This window comes from Xiphophorus couchianus, chromosome 18, assembly GCF_001444195.1.
Source record: "Xiphophorus couchianus chromosome 18, X_couchianus-1.0, whole genome shotgun sequence".
NCBI lineage: Eukaryota > Metazoa > Chordata > Actinopteri > Cyprinodontiformes > Poeciliidae > Xiphophorus > Xiphophorus couchianus.
The window spans coordinates 5,484,401-5,504,009 of record NC_040245.1 but is presented as its reverse complement, the minus strand read 5'-3'; the positions used below and the strand labels follow the sequence as shown (position 1 = coordinate 5,504,009).

Below are 19,609 nucleotides of genomic sequence, written 5' to 3'. Positions count from 1 at the left end.
AACGAAGATCAGAACACCTTTTCCTCTAAAGCCAGCCTGCAAAAACAAATAGCCTCTGTGGCACTTATGAAACACTCAACAGTCATGAAATGGAAAAGCTTTGTCCTACTTGCACCACATTAATCAAATGTCCCTGTTTTTCTCTCGCCTCCAGTGGACAGATGCGCAGTGCAGTTTTCTCTAGCTCGTCATGCAGGGGCCTTTGGCAGAGTATCTGTTAGGGGCCCTTTTTCCTGTAAAGAACATCACCACCACTAACTGTTTCAACACAGATTTGGTAAAATCTGGGAGAGAGGCAAAGTTTAATTGGCCAAGTTAAAAAGCAAAACAAACCAAGCTCAAACACCAGACTGTAGCTATGCTAACACAACAAAATATGAAGGTTGTTCTTCGCACTTTCAATTAAATCTTAAATGTAATATTAAATATTGGAAACAATGTTTGTTCTTTATCATAATTTTATGTGTTACTTATCTATTAATCATCAATTGTTATGTATTTATTTAGTTTTTTGTAATGTTGTTTGTAATTCAGTCTTTCCTTTAACCTTATATTTCCTTACACAGTCTGAATGTAGCCAAGATGACATTTGTCCGTGTGGAAAGTTAACATCTTCGGTGTTTACAGAATAAGTTCATTTCCGTCTACTTGCAAATGTTTATGCAAGCCTGCAGTACCCCCATTACAAACATGTCACACATGCAGACATGTATATAAACAGGATGCTTTGAACTATTTTAGAGATGCCCTGACACACACATTTGGTGTGTTTCATGTACTTGTCCTTGTTAATAAGTAAATAATGAAGAGACTCTCTAAATCTTGTGATTTCTGTTACAGTACAGTAAGCAATTTAAAATATTTTAATTTGTCTGTGCTTAAACCACAACATCAAATTTAGGAGCATTCTCATTCTTAATAAACAAATAAAAATTTTATTTACAGATTCATGGTCTGTGTTAGCTGTGCAGAGGGAGAAGCGAAACCACGCTACGAAAAATAAAAAATATAAAGGCGGAACTGAAAAGCTGAGTGATCAAAAAACAGAAAGATCTTCAGGAAACGCACCACAAACACTTCTGTATTTTGCTATGTTGTTCTGTTTGCAGCACCTTTTAATCCTTTGTTCACAATATGCTATGTTGTTGATGTAAAGCAATCTGCAAAGTCTTGAAAGGCAGTTGTAAATAAAATATGTAATTTCTAATCTGTCACATACAAAGTTTGTGGCTGTGACGTAAAATAATGTGAGACAGTTCAAGTCTTCTGAATGTTTTTAGAACTAGCTTGAACATTAAGCATGTTAACCCTGGCCATCTGTAATTATCAGAAGAACCACTGTCCACAAGAGGGAAGCGTTATCACATTCATCCCACCATTCATTTACCTCCTAACTTTACCGTCTTGATCCTGTCTGGATGCGTCAGGAGTAAAGGATGAAATGCCTGAGTAGGAATATGAGGAAAATAAGGAAATGTGGGTGACAAACATTTAGTCAAATGGCTCAAAAGGTAAAATATATCTCCACCCATGCACACACGCTCATAATGACTAATTTTTCTGGCAGGAAAAATCATTATAAAAGCAGTCATCGCTTCCTCTGCATTTAATTTACAAAATTCTTACTTCGCTTCGAATATGTAACGGGTTGGATCATAACTCAGCCCCCTTCTCCCAAACCCCCCGACTTATTTATTCAGCTTGTGGTTCACATGAACTCTGGCTGTGGTTGCTGCAGGCGCCATTGAGGGGATCTGTGGTGCGTCCCTGCTCACACAAAAATGTACACTTTGTCAATTACTTAATTGATTTGCAGTAAATGGTGTAATGATTCATGACGCTGTCATGTTCTATTGGATCGGAAAGGGAAGTTTGCAAAATCTGAGGTGGTGTAGAGGCTCTAAAAAAATATTAGTAAACAAGCTTTATGTGAGATTTCAACAGGGCAAAAAAGTGAGAAGGATGGCCTTCATTCTGAATTGTGTTTTCTTTAAAGACTGTGAGAAACTCACTAAATCGTAAAACACAGAAGCAAGCGTTTTCTCTGGTCTCTGGTTTTAACATTTGCAAGTTAAATTTTCTGAACAGCAAATTTTTACCTTTGGTTTTGGTTTGCATTTCCCTGTTGTTGTTTTGTTTTTGTTTTTTTAACTTTTTTTATTCAGATTTTCCAGTGCATGTCACATCTCACACATCTTACAGATTACATGTAGAAATTCACTTGTTATGTTCTAAAAAAACGTTTTGTTTGTCCAAGGTCTTAAAGAAAAGACAAGAAAAAACAATAGTAATAGTAAAAATAAATATATAAATAAAAAGTAAAAAAAATAAAATAAAAATACAAAGAGGAATCTCCCATTCTTGTTGTTTTTTTAACTGAGAAACTAAACCACAAGCTAAGAGAAGTGGTTCTATGTATGCTTGGGGGATTTTAGCCTCATAAGCAGTGGTGGTTTCTGCATAAATGTTGCCCTGGGCGAGGCCCTCATTCTGGTTCATTAACCCCCAAAGCCCACCTCAAACGTAAGGTTTAAACAGTCCATAATCAGTGGAGAATAATTAATTACATAGTGTAATTTAATGCTTTTTTAATCAAACATAGTGCTAATCTGACAAGAAAAAAGCATTAAAACAGAATGTTTTGAAAGTTCATGCAGCTCAAAATTTTATTATTTTGCACTTTTTCCCCCTTTTCTAACTTTGATTGCTTCATACCCAATTATTTCAGTCATAATGTCCATGTCAAAAACCGACACTGTTGAGTTCATCCCATCATATCTGTAACTTTTTTTTTTTTTTTTACACAAACCTCCCAAAATGAATATTCTTTTTCTCACACAATTTTCACACAATCACCCCTTTTCTATTTCATACTTTCCCATTTTACACAATACACATTGTTTTACATGTGCACTGTTTACTAATTTCACAAGACTTTAGCTTACTAATTTATTCAGATAAAAAGAATTTAAATTCTGAAATTTCATATTTAATTTGTATATTTTATCTAGAAACTTTGATCTCCATTCTATTTCAATTTATTTCGTTTTTTTCTCTGATCTACACAATTGGCTGTCAAATTCATAAAATATACCAGAAAATAAAACAAAAACCACACAAACCAAAGTGTCCTTGTTAATATTATTAGTTTCATTTAACATTACCTTAGAGTACAGCTACATAAATTGGAAGAATGTAGTAGTAAAATTACAGAATAATTTTAAACTGTGGTTGTTGGGGGTTATGAAACGTTTCCAACCCAGGTATCAATGCATGGTTGATATAAAATGTTATGTGACTGATGGTTAATTTTCAAGCCTAAAAAAACTGTAAAATAACCACAACTAAAAGGCATGAAATGATGAAGGGGTAAATTAACATGGATCCTTTCTCTACTTACATTGAAGTCAAAACAGGGACACTCTGTCCCCAGTAGGCATGCAAGTAAACAATATCAAATTCATTTTGGGTGCTTGTGACGCCCCTGGAAAGTGCTGCCCTGGGTGTGTGCCAGAACCACATGTGGTAAATGTGGTTTACCAAAAACTACAACAGCTAACATCTTCACCTTCACCTTACAATGTTATTAATTCCTATTCATTCACTCAGTATGTCTCTTTGCCCCCCCTGAAGTTAGGGTTCCGTTGCTCGCTGTAACGTTTTGCAGGACAGTCCAGGCTCCTCCCCAGCACCAACGTCACCCGATCCCTAACAAAGCGTCAGCGATAGTCGGCAACACATTGTGGTGGCAGATCTGCGGGGCGCTGCGCAAAGCGGGACCAGCAACGCTGCATTTCATGTCCCCAAAATATTCCGAGATAAGTGCGGAAGAGCGTGCATAGAGATCTCTAGAGTCACTGCAACTTCATCGGCCGGCTGTGCTGCTCTCTCCCTCCCCAGTCTGCTGAAGCTGCTGCAGACCGGAGGAATTTGCAACTTGCGGAACTGAAACTGGGAAGCGTGATCCGTTAGGTGCACTGTCAGTTTTCGGAGGAAGTTATTATTGTTTTTAAGAAACGGCCACATACTTGGAGTTACCTTCCCAGTGTTGGAAACTTCCCAACGCAGCATCGATCGAGGTCCTCCCGCCCACTTACCTCTGATCCACAATACAGGAAGGCGGAGAGAGAGAGAGAGGAGAGCGAGAGAAACAGAGAGAGAGAGAGTTGAGCAGCCGCAGCGGTGGATGGAGCAACAAAGGCTGGATGGTTAAACTACAAGAGTCCCTCTGAGGAAAACTCAACAGCGCTTTCTGTCGTCGCCTGATATTTTCTTAACTGGAACTCTGTATCAGCTTGGATCTCATTCCGGGGACCCCATCCAGAGCAAACTCTCCAGAGCCAACCCAGCGGGGGGGGGAATTCGTCGCAGACGTGAAATTGATGCTTTGGCACGGAGAGTCGCGCAGCCGAAAACGTAGTTTTGCGAAAGTCTCCTGTAGCCCAGTGAGGGAGAGGTAGACCGGTCTGCGGCCGAAGTGGGATTTGCAGAAGTTGCATGCGTGTTCTTTGTCGCCTCGAGTGAGTCCCGTCCATCCGCTCTCAGGTTATCAGAAGAGACCAACCGGGATAGTTGAGGAGCCATGGAGCTGTTCGCCGGGATGTTGGGATTCCTGTTGTGGCTGCAGGTCCAAGGTAAGCCGCAGTAATCCACAGACACCAGCAGGGAATCTTCTGCCTTGTTTCACCATGACCTCCCGTCTCAGTGTGCGTGTGTGAAGGATGATTGTTCTTAATCACTTGGAGGTGCGAATCAATTTGATTGCATGTTTTGGCAACAAGGTGTTTAAGACTAGTGAGGTGAAAATTGGAAAGCGTTTTATTTTATTTTATTTTATTTTATTTTTGTCTCTCTCTGTCTCATAAACCAAACCTCTTCAAAATAAAAACGGCTGCAGAATACTTATTGGGCTGCCAAATAATGAACTTACCAGGACAACAGGCAGATGGCGATATGTGCGAGTCATGCAGGCCAAGGCATCCTTAAGTTTCCCAATAATTCATTTTAATGGCCATTGGGCGACATGCAGTGCAGTGGAATGATAATTGAAACGTGTTATTCTTGCCTCCTATTCTGCAGTTAAACGCTAACAATCAAAATTGGATCAAATGATGTGAAAATTTGTTGTTGTTTTTTTTATGGTTAATTAGTGATATGTTGGGGTTTTTAAGGGCAGGAGGGCAGCCACAAAGTTTTTAATTGGGGGTCAAATGGGGGTCAATAATAATCCTGAGGTGACCTGTCAAAGGCCAAAAGACAGAATACGTTTCAGGTGTTTTATGATGCTGCTGTCATGTAGAGGGAGGTGAGAAGCAGAGCCAGGAATGAGTGAAGGGGATTTAAAGATGGCACCCCAAAATAGGAGAGAATGAATAAATAAACAGTGGGAAATACTTAAAAATGTAATATTTAATAAACTCACGCTACAGATGAATATGAACCACTCCAACTTTCCTGACAAACATTGATTTCCATTTGCCTTTAAGTTTTCTCTTGTCTGCCCAATGGATTTTCCTTTCTCTAGGGACCACAAAAAAACACAAAACCTGTTCCAAAATACAGATTGTAGTTATAATACCAAATCCAAATGCAAATTTTCACCCAGCCCCATGGTGGGTGGCAACACTGTTTTCAGAAAAACAATGACTCATTTTCAGTTGAAATTTGTCAATCTGATTTATGAAAGTTTTGGAGAAAGCAACACTGATAAAACAAAGTTAATTTGTTGTAGCACATTCTATACATTTCAATTGATTTTAATTAACATTTCTGGAAATGTTAATTAAAATTGAAGTTGTATAAATATAACTGCTAAACACATTTAGAGAAATCAGTTAAATTTCAAAACCAATGTAAATTTGAATTAACATTCAGCTAAATGTGCTCTTCTGGTTGGCCCTCTGTCTTTAAAAATTAGTTTGGAATTATAACAACTTTAAATCTCTTCTAAGACATTGTCAGAACAAAATGTGCTGTTCATTAACAATGACTGCCGTACAGTTAAGAAGCTCAGCTAGCTATGGAGTTTGACTTTAGCATTAGCTCTGTTGCTAAACTAGATAAATAAAAACTCAAATCCTTGCTCAAACACAAAATTCTTTTCAGCCACAAATCTTTAGTTATTAACTTTTACTTAGTTGATATATTAGTTCATACAGCTCATATAAACATATTGAAAACGCCCTCAGGATTAAGAAGCTTAGCTTGCTGGCCAGTGTGAGTTTAGCATTAGCACTGTCACTAAGCTAGCTAAAAATTAGTTGGATACAAACTTAAACCCTTGTTCCAACAAAATAACATAATTTCTTCTGTGATTTCATATTCATATGTAATATAACCTATTTAAACATATTAGCCTTAGCAAATTAATTATAACATCTTCCTTAAGTTTATCAAAATATTTAGTCAGATTTTGTCACCTAAATAAAATTGCTCATGTTTGAATTTGACAATTTACTGAACACCGTGTTTTACATGCACTTTATTCACATTTACAAGATTTTAATGACTAATATTTAATTCCCTCTAAGATGCCTTTGTTATAGAGCATTTATGTATGTTTGAAGGGGCGATAGCTGATAAGTGGATGACTGAAGTGATGTTTTGACATTGATCATTTTGACATTAATGCTGCACAAAGTGACTCTGATTATTTCCACACATGCCTAATAGGCCCATCAGACTCATTGGAAGGAGTGTCATTATTCAGGTTGTATTGACAGGCTCTAATTGGAAAACAAAACAGGCCCACAAGGAGACATGTGCGTACGTGTTTGCGATCCATTATGCTTAAGGGGGCATTTAAGGTTTAGTCGAAAGTTTTACCGGTTTGTTTACATGTCTGGAGCCTCAATTGCAAGTAAGAAAGGGAAGAGGGTCAAGTGTGGTCAAGAAATATCAGATGTTGTTTTGATCGGCACTGATGGGTTGATTCCCTCCCCCCCCTGACTGGCTGCTGTTTGGATGTGTTTAGTGGATGTGAGGTTTCCATTATGTCTAATAAATTTTTCCTTTTGGGATATTTTACCTCGTTCAGCTCCCTTTTTTGTAGCTTGAGAACAACCGAGATTCTGACCTTGTTGGCGGCGAGGCTTCTTGTGGGGTCATGTGTTTAAGACTGATTGAATACTTTGATCAAACGCGCTGTCTGATTTATATTGAGATGATCCCTTTGCTTGTGGAGAAGATCAGGATTAGCTGGGTCTCTTGGGATTCGCGGTGGAAATCGTTTGAAGCTGTTCAATCAAGTGTGCAGAAAATGTCTCAAAAAGTACCCTTCAAGCATCCTGGAAATTTCCTATTCAAGTAAAGCAGGAGCTGATATTGAGGCATAATTAAGACACTGTATAAATACGCTTCATGTTTATATTCTTCTCTTTATTTGATACCAAAACAGCTAAATAATTCATGTCTGCAGACATCTTTGTGGAGAGAAGAGACTTTAATTTCTTTTGCTACATGAGTTGGTAGGACCTGTTTCTTTTGACTTGCAAACACAAGAATTCGGTCTTTCACCCTGAGGTTAAAGGGCGATACCATAAATGCCCCCCTGTCTTTGATGGCCTAATTGATATACAGCATGTTTCATGCGCTCCCCCAACCCCCCCCTTTTTTTTTAACCAAAGCACAAACAAGTCAGAGAAGGTTCAGACAAATGAATGCATAGCAGCACAGAGAAGTCTGTTGCAGTTATCCACGGGTTGGGAGGCATTTGTGCTTGTCATGGTAATAGCCATTTGTGGAAAACAAAACAGGCCCAAATTCGTAAACAGAGAAATGTTCAGAGCTGCCTGCCAAATAGACTGTCAAATGGAAGGAACAATGAATATAATAGATCTGTGAATAACAGCAGCAGCTCCGGTCTGCATTCTTATATCAGTGCTCAGTCTCTCCAGGATTCCAGGCTGATATTTAATTGGATGTGAATTGAGTTAGCAACCAGGTGTCTGTTTTTTATGACTTGGCTCCTTTGGAGGGTCATGCTGCTTATTCCAGCCTATATTGATATAAGTATGAGCAGTGGTGTAAAGGTATTCTCTGACTTATATTATTCATATTAGAAAGGCTTCACATTTGGGAAATCAAAGTGAATTGCTAAAGTATTCATACCGCTTCAGCTTTTTCTCATTTTGTCAACCACAAACTTTAATGTATTTCAGTGGGACTGAAACTATTGGAGAGCTGTGAATTGGAATGCAAATAATGTATGGTTTTCAAATAATTTTACAGAAGTAAATTAGATAAGAGTGTGCTATTTGTCCTCCTTAAGTCAGTTCCTTGTAGAGACAACATTCCCTCTGGCTGAAGTTGGAAGGGTTTTGGTCTGAGTTTTGGGGTATGTCTCTACCAGCTTTCAACATCTGGAAACTGATTCCCCCCACAGTCTTCTTTCCCAAAAAGGTCAAGCTCAGTCAGATTTGATGGATCGTTAAATAAATAGAGCCTCTATTGGATTTAGGTCTGGACTTTGACTGAGCCATTCCATCACAGGAAAAGCTTTAATCTAAACCACTCATTTTATCTCTGGCTGGATGATTAGAGTCGTGGTGAACTTCCAACCCAAATCTTAACTCTTTTTCAGCCTGTAAAAAGTTTTGGTCCCAATCCCTTTAAAAAAAGCAACATGGTGGTGGCAGCAGCATGCAGGCATGATGTTATAACCAACATAATGTCACCATTTTTTTACAGTGTGATGGTAACGGCACTATTCCCTATTATGAAGCTGTAATAGCATCATGATGGATCTTATGTAACATGGTGTGGGGATGTGAAAATTGACTCTGTTACATTTAATTAACCATATTTTGTTAAAAAGAGAAAAAATAAAAGTTAATAATTGATGTCAACTGAGCAGAGGACTTTTTGAGATTCAAAGCTTCTGCCAAACGTCAACATTAACCCCTCTGGTCTCTAAGATGCTGCTGATGTTCTCTAACAAACTTAATAGGTGCATCTGTAAATTTTACAGTTCAATGTGGCTATTAGGGATGTCCAGGCTGTTTTTCAGGATGAAAACGGATTTATCTGTGGCTTCGTAACTGCTCGTCAGGTTGTGAATTGAGTTTGCTGCAGACTGCTGTAGTTTGTTCAACATGTTTCCTCCTCTCTCCCTCTCTGAAATGAGTTTCTCCAGAAAATCTAGCTGGATACTTCACACATCTGCATTTATTTTCATGTCACTAACCCCTAAACTGTTTGCTCGTTTCGTTTCCCATGCGATGTCCCATAAAAGCTGTAAGTCGACATCTGATGTTTCCTGCTGGATTTGCCGATCCTCTGCTCTGTTGTCGGAAGCGATGAAGAATTGGGCAGCTTGATTTCTGAGCTTGTTGTTGAAAGCCTGACACACAGCACTTAACTTTGACTTGTGACAAATGGTCACATGCTGTGGTGCAGCAACTGTTTGTTTTTTGTAATCTCATTTGAAGCGTATAAAGCACTTTTGTGTTGGGAATGTCACACAGTACAGTTGGATGGATCGATTGTGAGCAGAGGAACTTTGAGGACAGTTAAAAGCTCTTTTTGGAATAGGGAAAAAATAGTTTGATGATGAGTGTGGAACCAATGTAGGGCTTCTTTAGTTCTTGAAGTGTTGGAAACACTCATGGAGGGATGTGTACTTTCCTACACAAGTTATTCCCTTACTTCTTTTTCTTTGATGAAGGTTCTGTCCAACACATCTGAACAAATCTCCCCTGGTTGGGTTGGGATACGGTCACTATAAAAAAAAGAGGCCCGACATGTTTTCCGTATCTTTTCGTCAAACCCTTCAAGGAGACCTCGTGCCTTTTTTCTTGGAAGAAGGCCGTTTCCATCAGGATTTGGAAAGTGTTTCATCAGTGCTTAAAGATGAATGCTTAAAAGAACTTGGACCTGAAATTTGCCTGCAAGATGGGCACCGCCTCATCTGGAGCCACCAAATGAGAGCCTCGTGTCGAGTCCTGCCACATTTATTATCCTTCCCTGTTATTTATTAACTAACCGTTTCGGGCGGCTGGTGTGTTTACCCACCTGTGAAAAACTAGCAAAACAGCGTCTCTCTTTGATTTTCTCATATAATCCCCATGCTGTAGTATTCACTCCCCTTGAACTAGTTCACATTTTGCTTACAACCACCCGCAGTGTATTGAATAAAGTTCTGTTGCAGATCTTTTGCAGGATGTCTTTATTAATTTTGCACACGTAGACACTGAGATCTTTACTCATTTTGCTTTGCAAAATAGTTCATCCTCAGTCGGGTTGAAAGGAGAACATCTGCGAACAGACATTTACAAGTCTTACCACATACTTTGAATTGAATTTAGGCTCAGACTTTGACTGGGCCAGTTGATCACATGAATGAGCTTTGATCTAAACCATTCCATTGCAGCTTTAGCCTTATGGTTTGGGATGTTGAGTCAGGTCTTTTGTTATCATCAAGAGGTTATTTTTCATTTAACATCCCCATGGCATGACTCTGCTACTACCATGTTTTACAGTAAGGTTGGTTGAGATTCTCCAACCTGACCTGTGGATCTCTGTAGTTCCATCACTTTACATTTATGAGCCACTTCATGTTCTATCACATAAGACCTCAATGCAAGACATAGAAGTTTGAGGTTTTAACACATTTTTAATTTTCTATACTTTATTTTCTGTGGTATTTCCCTCAGATTTCATCATAGTTCAACTATACAGTTCGGTTTAGAAAGTAAAGTCATTCCAGTTGGCTTTTTAACTTTAATTCCCACGTCAACCCTCACGCTTCAGTCACATTTCCACTCTCTAACTTGATACGAACTTGGCCCGTTTTGCATTTTTCTTCGCATGAGTGGAAGTTAATTGTGTAATTGCAGCGTGCGGCACACCTGCATGCATCCATTTGCACTTGTTGTTTCTCCAATCATGTGCTCAGGGTTCCCCTTTAATTTGTCACCTGCATGCATGTCATGGAGGGAGCACTGCTGGCCTAAGTCACATTATAATTAGCGTTTTCACTTTGTTTATGTTTTATCCTCTTTGCGGAGGAAATTCTAATTGGTTCTCCGTGGCGTTTTTGTCTTCCTCTTGGATGATATCATAAAATAAAGTGTCTCTCTGTGGATTGTTGGGCCGTGATGGCTTTTAGTTTGAATGCAAATTGCTTTGATCCTCAGCTCTTTGGGGAGACTCCCTTTGGTCCCCGCTGAGGTGATGGATGGGTGAGAGTGCTGTGAGTCCTGGGAGACTAGCTGGAGGGAAGCTGACAGAAGATTAAGCTTCACTTTTGCTGTTGGAGCTAATGGAGGCACTTGGCCACTCAAACTTCATCTCGCACAGCATTTAGCTCATTGTGGATCTACTGTCAGCTCTTTGGCAAATCCCCCTCAGAACACTGCATGAAGTGTCTCTGTAAAGCTCCCATTTCCTTTATTCTGTCTGTGGTGATTGTAGACATAGAGTGGCTGTCCATTAATTACAGGAGCTGTGTTTCCTCTCTTTTAGGTTTTATTCTATACACTGAATTAGTTGATCAAAGAGGGACCTCTTTTCTTTTCTTTTCAAGTTCATGATTCTCATCATCGCTTACCCCTGTGGTCTCTGCATGAAGACTGCGTATCACAAAGTAGATGAATAAAGCATGGCGAGAAGCACTGGGCCTAAATAATGGAAAGGTTATCACAAAATGGAGCATTCCTTGCATGTGGAGGACTGAATGAATGTTAAATTAAGTTTTTTTTTTTTTCCTCCTGTAAAAGTCGGCTTAGAAAAACACACATTTCAAAAATGTTTGAAATGTGTGTTTGACATCATAATCAGTGAAATGCAGTAGTGGCATTATCAGGGTCTGGGGTTATTTAAAAAATAGATAAAAATCACCCAGCACTTTGCATGTAAAAAAAAACATTTCATTTGACAGCCTTGCCAAAGAAACACTATGTCCACAGGGAAAGATGGTGGTGGCAGCATCATGCTTTGGGCTTAGTTGATCGAACTAAAACAGTCAGTTTATGCCCCAAACCTTCAGGCGTTGTCTAAAAAGCTGAAGAAAGATTTTATTTTTCAGCATCATTATGAGTACAGCATGCCATAAAAGAAACAAAAAGATTCACCAGAATAAATACAATTACATTTTGAGATGGATCATCTAGGATGTAGGTCTCCTGAAATGGGGCCTGTTGGCATGAAATGTCATCAAAATCTGGGACATTTGCAGAAAGTGTGATAAAATATTAATGTGTGTGATTTTAGTTAACTCTTACCAAGGAAAACTGAATGCTTCATTTGGACACTTGTTTTGGTTTAAGGGTGTGTGTAAAACTGTCACAATAAGCAATAAGTCACTTAATTGCATCATAAATAAAGATTAGCTGGATAATTTCCATTTGGACAACAATCGTTAACAAATGTTGAAAATATGGCATTTTGAAAATGCTATAAACATTTGACACCCAGCAAGAAGTTGTTAGTTTGCACTTTTTTTTCCCAAGAGTCCAAACTGGGAATATTTCCTGTCCTTTCCTGTCTAAGCTGAATGATTGAAATTTTTGAAAACACAATTTTTGTTACAGATACTTCATAATTCATTTTAATTATTGTTGTTTTGGTTGCTTTATTTATTTATTTGGGTTATCTAAAAGATTTGCCAGTTCCAGTGTTACATTTATAGGACTTTGAGAAGGTGTGCTTGCATTAACATACCGTTATTTTTATTATATTAGTTGAAAATGGTCACAAAATGGCAATATTATCATCTATAGCAATAATTTCTGAAACAATTCATTGTCCAGCAAAATTTGTTATCATGAGAGGTGTGTGTGCACAAATGCAACTACATTATAGCTTATATTTAATTGTTTAAGTACTCCCTCGAAACGATTCGATTTGTCACCCCAGTCGGTTTGGACAGAATTTATGTTCCATTTAATGTGTTTGAATGACTCACCATGGTGTTCCTCACAAAAAACCTGGTATTTTAAAGCTCTTTTTAGGTTTATTTAGCTGGCAGTTGTTTCTATGTCCGATAACGAAGTGGCATAAGTCACTTAACACTGGGTGTAGCTATTTTAGGGTGCTGGGGAAGTTTCATCAAGTATCAGCAGTAAAGTTTCTCCTGGAGGCTGGCTTTCTAAGGTTACCAAACCTTTTAGTCACTACATAGAGTTCGGTATCAAATCCGGCATTTGCTTTTGGCTTTCGGTCTGTCCAATGTCCTCTCCTGCTCCCTTTCCATCACCTCAGACAGCCATCATGTCAGATCAGGAAGGAACAACACATCTATCAGCAAGTTACAGCTGCAATTCTACACCTTAAATCCTTAGAATTTCTCCTGTACTTCAATTCAAATCGCAGCATCAGCAAAGAAAATCAATGAAAGGGCTCCAATATAGCCCAGAGCCTTTCTGATCGAGTCTCTTCCTTATTTAGCTGATCCTTGTCAGGAGATTAAATGGTTAAATTCTTGTTCTTCTCTTGAGAACTGGAAATGGATCGACTAACTGTTCTCGCTTTGTCTCTTTCTTCCCATCAGTCAGATAGTTTGAGGTCTTATAATGGATCAGACTTACTATGATTCCTGAGTAGATGCAGATCTTTGATGGGAATGTAAATATTACGTGTTGGAGAGCTCGTCACAGTTAGCGCCGTTACCATTAACTTGTTCAGTTTCTCTCTTCAGTTACTATAGTTACTACTTGGTCATGTCCACTAAAAGCATTTTCTTCCTTTTCAGAAAAGCCGCATCCATCTCTTCATTTTTCCAAGCTGCCGTGCAAGAAGAAAGCAGCCTTTCACTGCATCATTTTTGGGGTTTTTTCCTTTCTTTTTCCATGCAGCCGTCTTGTATTTTCTGCTTGGCTGCTTTAAGGAGAAGATGCCATAGTAGTGTACCATTCTTTGCTTATTGTCTCAGAGTTTACAACTAGGACATTTAGTCATGAGCTGATCGGGGATAGAGAGAGGGGATAATTCCCAGCCTCCCGCTCTGAAGCTGTATACCTTTAAAGTACTGGGGATCTAGTAATTGCTGCTCCCACCTTTCCCTGTGACAGCCTGAAAAAGTCAGTTTATAGCGACGAACCGGGCCGATGTGCCCCCATTAAGGAGCAAAGAGGTACTGGGAAGCATTTTGAGGGCATCCCGCAGCGTCTGAGTATAGAGTGGGGGAAATGGATCCTGTACGGTCTTCTCTGCTCTGTTTTGAACCGAGCCAAAGGCATTACATTTGTAATTAGCGTGACAGGAAACATTGCACGTTGTGTTAACTCGGTGTGATCGGTTCTTCACATCCTGGGCAGCTCAACGTCTCTCTCGCAGCTTTCACCCCCTCGACCAGATGAACCAGTTGGTGTCGCTTTACCGTGATCTATTTATTTTTTGTTTCTTTTTACATTGTTTGTTTCCCTTAGATTTTATGCTGACTTTTGCAGTGTGTCGACAAGAGCTGGCCTGCAGCTCTGCCTCAACTCTCTTCAGTCAAACTGATAAATCAGCTCAGCTGGCTGACAAAGTAGACCAGCTTAGGCTGTAAATTAAACATTAGACACAAGATGCTTCCTGGGAACAATAACCACTCTGTTCTTTGCCTCTGTTTTATGGTTTTTGATATTAAATCATTCTACGATGAAATAACAGGAAATTACTGGCAGCGGAGTTATTTTACAGTCAATTTGTTGTAATGTATTTCAGCAGGATATTATTGTATATTGGATTACAGCTGGAAAACTAAAGGCTTTACACAATGTTATAGCATCAAGCAGAATTCAAATGTTTTTTGTTTCAGTATGTGAATGTATCTTTGGCAGCAGCACCACCACCACTATAAGTAGCCAAGTCTTGTTAAAACAAGCTGCATTACCGCTGCTTTATAAACTGAGGTTGATAAAAATGAATTTCTTTCAAACTAGTTTTCTCTTTCATTTAGGGGTAATATCAAAATGACAGAATAGCCTGCCTTGTGTCTTACTGGCAACACTGTGTTACATTAGCATTGAAGAAACATGCGACATTTAAAAAAAAGGAACACTGCAAGACAAAATATGATTTGTTATAAGCCTGCAAATGCATCGCAAACTCGTTATGGTAATATCATACACAATATACATATTGGGAGAAAAAAGGCATGCTAATTGACATGTTATTGGCTAGCGTTCGCATAACAGCCAATCCGGGAATGCCATTCATGCGCTAATGATGCTAAACTTAGCATTTGCGCCAGTGTTTCCCCATGGTCATCTGCGTAAAAATAAAAAAGTATTTCACAACCTGTAAGTTGTTTGTGTGGCAGCATTTTGAGTACCTGGTAATGAAAAGACAAAAAATCAGACAATATATGAAGAATGTCAAGCAATGTGAGAAAATCGCTGTTAGCTGTAAGGCATAAGTTAGCGCCTGTTTCAGAGGACGGTATCTGCTCTAAACTTTAATTCTCCTCAGATTTTTTTTAGAATTCAGTTCGAATTTATTAAAGCTATTATCCTATTTGTGTAAAGACACACAATATATATTTTTAAATGCTTTTTGGTGTTAAAATGTAGAAGAAAAACCATTAAAAATGGTCAAAGTTAAAACCTTGACTAGAATATTCTACATTGATTATATGTTATGGAAAAATAGTTTGATTTATATAACTTCTGTATAGAAAAACTGGACTTCTCAAAGTTATAGTTCATCTCTATTTCTCAAGGTCACATTGTCGTGAAGCATCACATCTCATCAGCTAGATGTAGCTTTACAAACACAGTGCTTTGTCAGTGACTAAACTGAATTGGAATGCATTAATTTTTTTGCTAGATATCCATTAGATTGAAAAGACTGTACATAAATGGATTTAAGTAGAATAACATAAACTGAATTACTTTGTAGTTTTCATGAATTTGTTCATTTTTGGATTATAATTAGATTAAATTATAAAACATCTATACCTTTCCTGCATTGCATGAAGCAGTTGCTTCAGAAAGTAAGCTTGCCCTGCGCCCACTGCAATGCACTCATTGTGTCAGAGCTTCACTAATCTAACATGACAGTAAATAAAACATGAGCAAGTGAACTGTAAACATAATGGAACAAACAAAGACCAACTCAGTGTGACAAGAAAATGTATACACGTATTATTTATTGTTCTGGTTTAAATGATTACAGAGTATACATTTACATGTAAATGATGAGTATTTAATTGTACTTTGCTGTGGATATAAAATGCAATAAGATAATGTCATTACATTCCACACCAAATTTGCTGTGATGCATTTTTATGTTTATGCAAGTCTAACATGAACAATGAGATAAATATTTGCAATCCGGTAACAATAGATGTTGTACGGATGTAAGAAGTTTTATTTATGAACTGCACATTTTTGAAACGAGGCTTTCAGTGGATCAAATTACAGGTTTTTTAAAACTTAATTAATAGGAAATTTACTTTAATTTATTTACATAAATTGGCTTGAGGTTGCAATTGGCCAATTTTCCATTGGGTGATTTTGATTGATGATCTACACTCCAATACATTTTTCGATTTTTTTTTTCAGATACATAAATTTTCATGTTTCTTTTTATAAGTCAAAGTCCTTAGAAACAAAATTATTCAAACTCACAACTGGAATGTCACTCAAATTTTCAGACAAATTAAATCATAAATTTATATAATCCTGGAAAAAACCTGATTGGTAGATCTTCTTGACATGTTTCACAGTTGTAGATTGAAGCTGGTTGTTTGATAAATCCTAACTGCTCTATGTACGTCCAAAATTTTAGGGAAAATATTTAAAAATTTCATGCTGATCAATGTCATTGCAAGCCTTCAGACTCCATCGCTGGACATCTCATCTGAAGTTGAGCTCAAATTTAATCATAACTTGCAGGAGATTTCTAAATGGAAAATTCAAGCATTTCTAAAATTTAGCAGCGTTTTAGTCTGCGGCTACGAAAAATGTTTCCAGTTAAAGTGTTCCTGAAATTTTCCATCATGGTGCCACATAACTGAAGCTCTCCCAAGTCTCAGAGCTTATCTCCTTCAAAAAAAAAAAAACCCTTTCATTTTCCTCGTTTACTTTCTACAAATCTTGGTTGTGCACCTACCACCTTCTATCTTTCTTCTCCCCGCCGTCTCCTCTCTCCGGTTTCCTCGCTCTCCCTTTGAGGATGGCGCGCGCCGAGTGTTGGCTTGGATAGCACTTGATACAAAAGGGGGTTTGTTTCATGAAATGTTTCCTTTTTTAATGAGCGATGGTGTTCGCTCATTTAATATTCCGCACCGATATCTCTCCGGGAGCTGACTGCGCTTCAAAGCAACTGCGTGGTTGTAAACGGGAGTGGGTGACGGGGGTGCTTCAGCAGCGGTAGTGGTTGAATGAAAGAGTTGGGGGTGAAGGGAGGGGGTGTTTCTTATAAAACACAAACACAGGTTTATTTATTCTCCCTGACATATAGCTAAGCTTCCAGCGAGCTGCGGCTCGGTGCAAAGCTCCTTAGTGCCCCCGCCCTGTGCAGGCAAACTAGGAAAATATGAGTGATAACAGGTCAGCTCATATTTCTCTCAGCGTGTCTCGCTGCTCCTTGTTTGGATCAACTTTACACACAATTTCTCAATATAAATAAGAGTTCAGTTGTTTACCTATCAACACATATCCTGTTCTTCCACCTGAGACCTAGTTTTCTCCGTTAGTGGTGCATAAATTTATAAAAGCACATCGCGTTGGAAAACTTTGATCTTTTTTTTAATGTATTTTTGTTCTCAAACTTTGCTCTAAGACAAATGGAGATGAGTGTGGAGGTGGCCTGCGGTGCAGAACCTATCCCATCACCTTGGTAATGTGGTAGACCGTGACACTCTCTGCCTAATACGGGGAGTTATTCAGCAGACTGGCACCCAGAACTCATATCCAGGTAAAATTTCTTCCACCATGGATTTGTCACCCTTGTCATTCTCCCACCAGTCTGTCTGACACGCTGTCACATTGGTCCATGGAACAAGATGTTTCAATTTCCCAGTGAAGCTTGAATAATTTACTATTGCCTTTGGCTTCGATTGAACTGCGTCTGAAATCCTCTTCTAATGTTGTTTTGTACTTAGAATGACCTCTGATTTTTAAGAAAGAAATGAAAAGTCCGAATCCCATCCTGTACATTGTTTGGCAAAGTTTGAGGATTTTTCTGCTTTCTCGCTTGCTTGTTATGTAATTATTATTTGAACCTTCATATAGATCCAGTTTGGAGTTAAAAATAGTGCAACAATCTGAACTTTGTGAATCTCCTGCTGACATCAGTTCCTGCGTCTACTCAACAACTTTTTTTAATGTTTCAGCTTTTATGCACCAAGCACCACACATCCAGCAGACTATGCAAAACAAGGTGAAGGAATGCATTTTTTTATTTCTCATATTTAAAATAGAAGCACAATAAGCACTGTGTAACACAGACTTTAGTAGGAAATTTGCCCACTTACATATGGAAGTGGATTCAAAAAGTTCTGCTGCAATTTAATGCTAAATTGTATTAGAGACTGGCAGTCTGGAAAGCACACGGTTCCAGCAGACATCATCCTGAACCGGGTGCAGCCTTGAGTTAATGTAATCAGTGCTTCAAGTAAAATGTTAATATTTCAAAGCAGTTGATAAGTTGTTATGTTTGCAATATTTTATCTTTTGCAAGGACAAATTCTTTTCTACTCCAGCGAAAGAATGTCAAAGTTGAGAGGTTTATATGACGTGACTATCACCAAATATTAAATAGACAGGGATTATTCATAGCATTATGACCACTGAAAATGTGCGAGAAGTTGTTTGCTTCTAAATAATGTGATTAGTAATTAGTTAGGATTTTAATTTGACATGCTGACCCACAACATCCTTTCATTGCTGTTGCCTCTTAGGACAATTTGCCATGCTTAAAAGCAAAATGGTTCAGGAAAAATTTGAAGAACACTACAATAAATTTAAGACATTGACTTGGATTCCAAATTTCTCTTATCCAAATCCAGTTGGATGTCTCTGTTCAGATCTGGACAAACAGGTTTTGCATTCGGATGCACACACTTCCTGGTTGCACATCAAGGAAACTCCCTGAGTTTTACTTGAGAGGAGACAGTCATGTTTGGGTGTTGGATAATAAAATCTTCGTTGAAGGTCAAAGACAGATATAGGTTATAGTTGACTACAATCTTATTACCATCTGGCATTGACATTTTGTCTTGGCTACTTTGCTGCTTTTCCCTAAAGGTAAATATTTCAAATCCAGACTAGATGCATATGAAATGCCTACTCCGACCCCCCGTCCATTTCAGTCTACGTCTCCTCTTCACATTATGTCTTCCAGCTCAACAACTTCTGCCAGGGGTTTCCACATGGGAGCCTCCGCTCTGGCAGCAGCTTTCTTGGCTTTCGGGTTAGTGAGTAGAATGAACCAATCGGCAAACTGGAAAAGGGCTTTGATACCAGTAAAGAAATCACAAGGGGCCATTTTGTAGTTCACAGCAGTTGTAAGCTCAGCCATTCAACTTGCCAAATGTCACGTCAGGCCAGAGAGGCAGAGAGTTGGGGAGAGCTGAGAAACCACCCCCCATCCTTCAGCTACCCCTAAGGTTTTTTTGCCCTGTAATAAATGGGCAAACACCCACTCACCCATTAGCTCACGGTCTGGCAGGCGTTTCTGG

At 38.6% G+C, this 19,609-nt stretch overlaps 1 protein-coding gene across 6 annotated transcripts in view; it reads left to right on the top strand.

Annotated features, from left to right (window-relative positions):
• Positions 1 to 3,364: 3,364 nt before the first annotated feature.
• nectin1b (nectin cell adhesion molecule 1b) overlaps positions 3,365 to 19,609 on the top strand; it is a 230,942-nt gene continuing 214,697 nt past the window's right edge. Inside the window, exon 1 of one of the 6 annotated variants that reach the window (XM_028045709.1) lies at positions 3,365 to 4,634. In XM_028045709.1, the coding sequence (XP_027901510.1) occupies positions 4,583 to 4,634 (52 nt within the window). In that variant the 5' untranslated portion in view covers positions 3,365 to 4,582. The remainder of the gene's footprint in view (positions 4,635 to 19,609) is intronic. The other 5 variants (XM_028045710.1, XM_028045713.1, XM_028045714.1 and 2 more) reach the window with 5 other exon arrangements.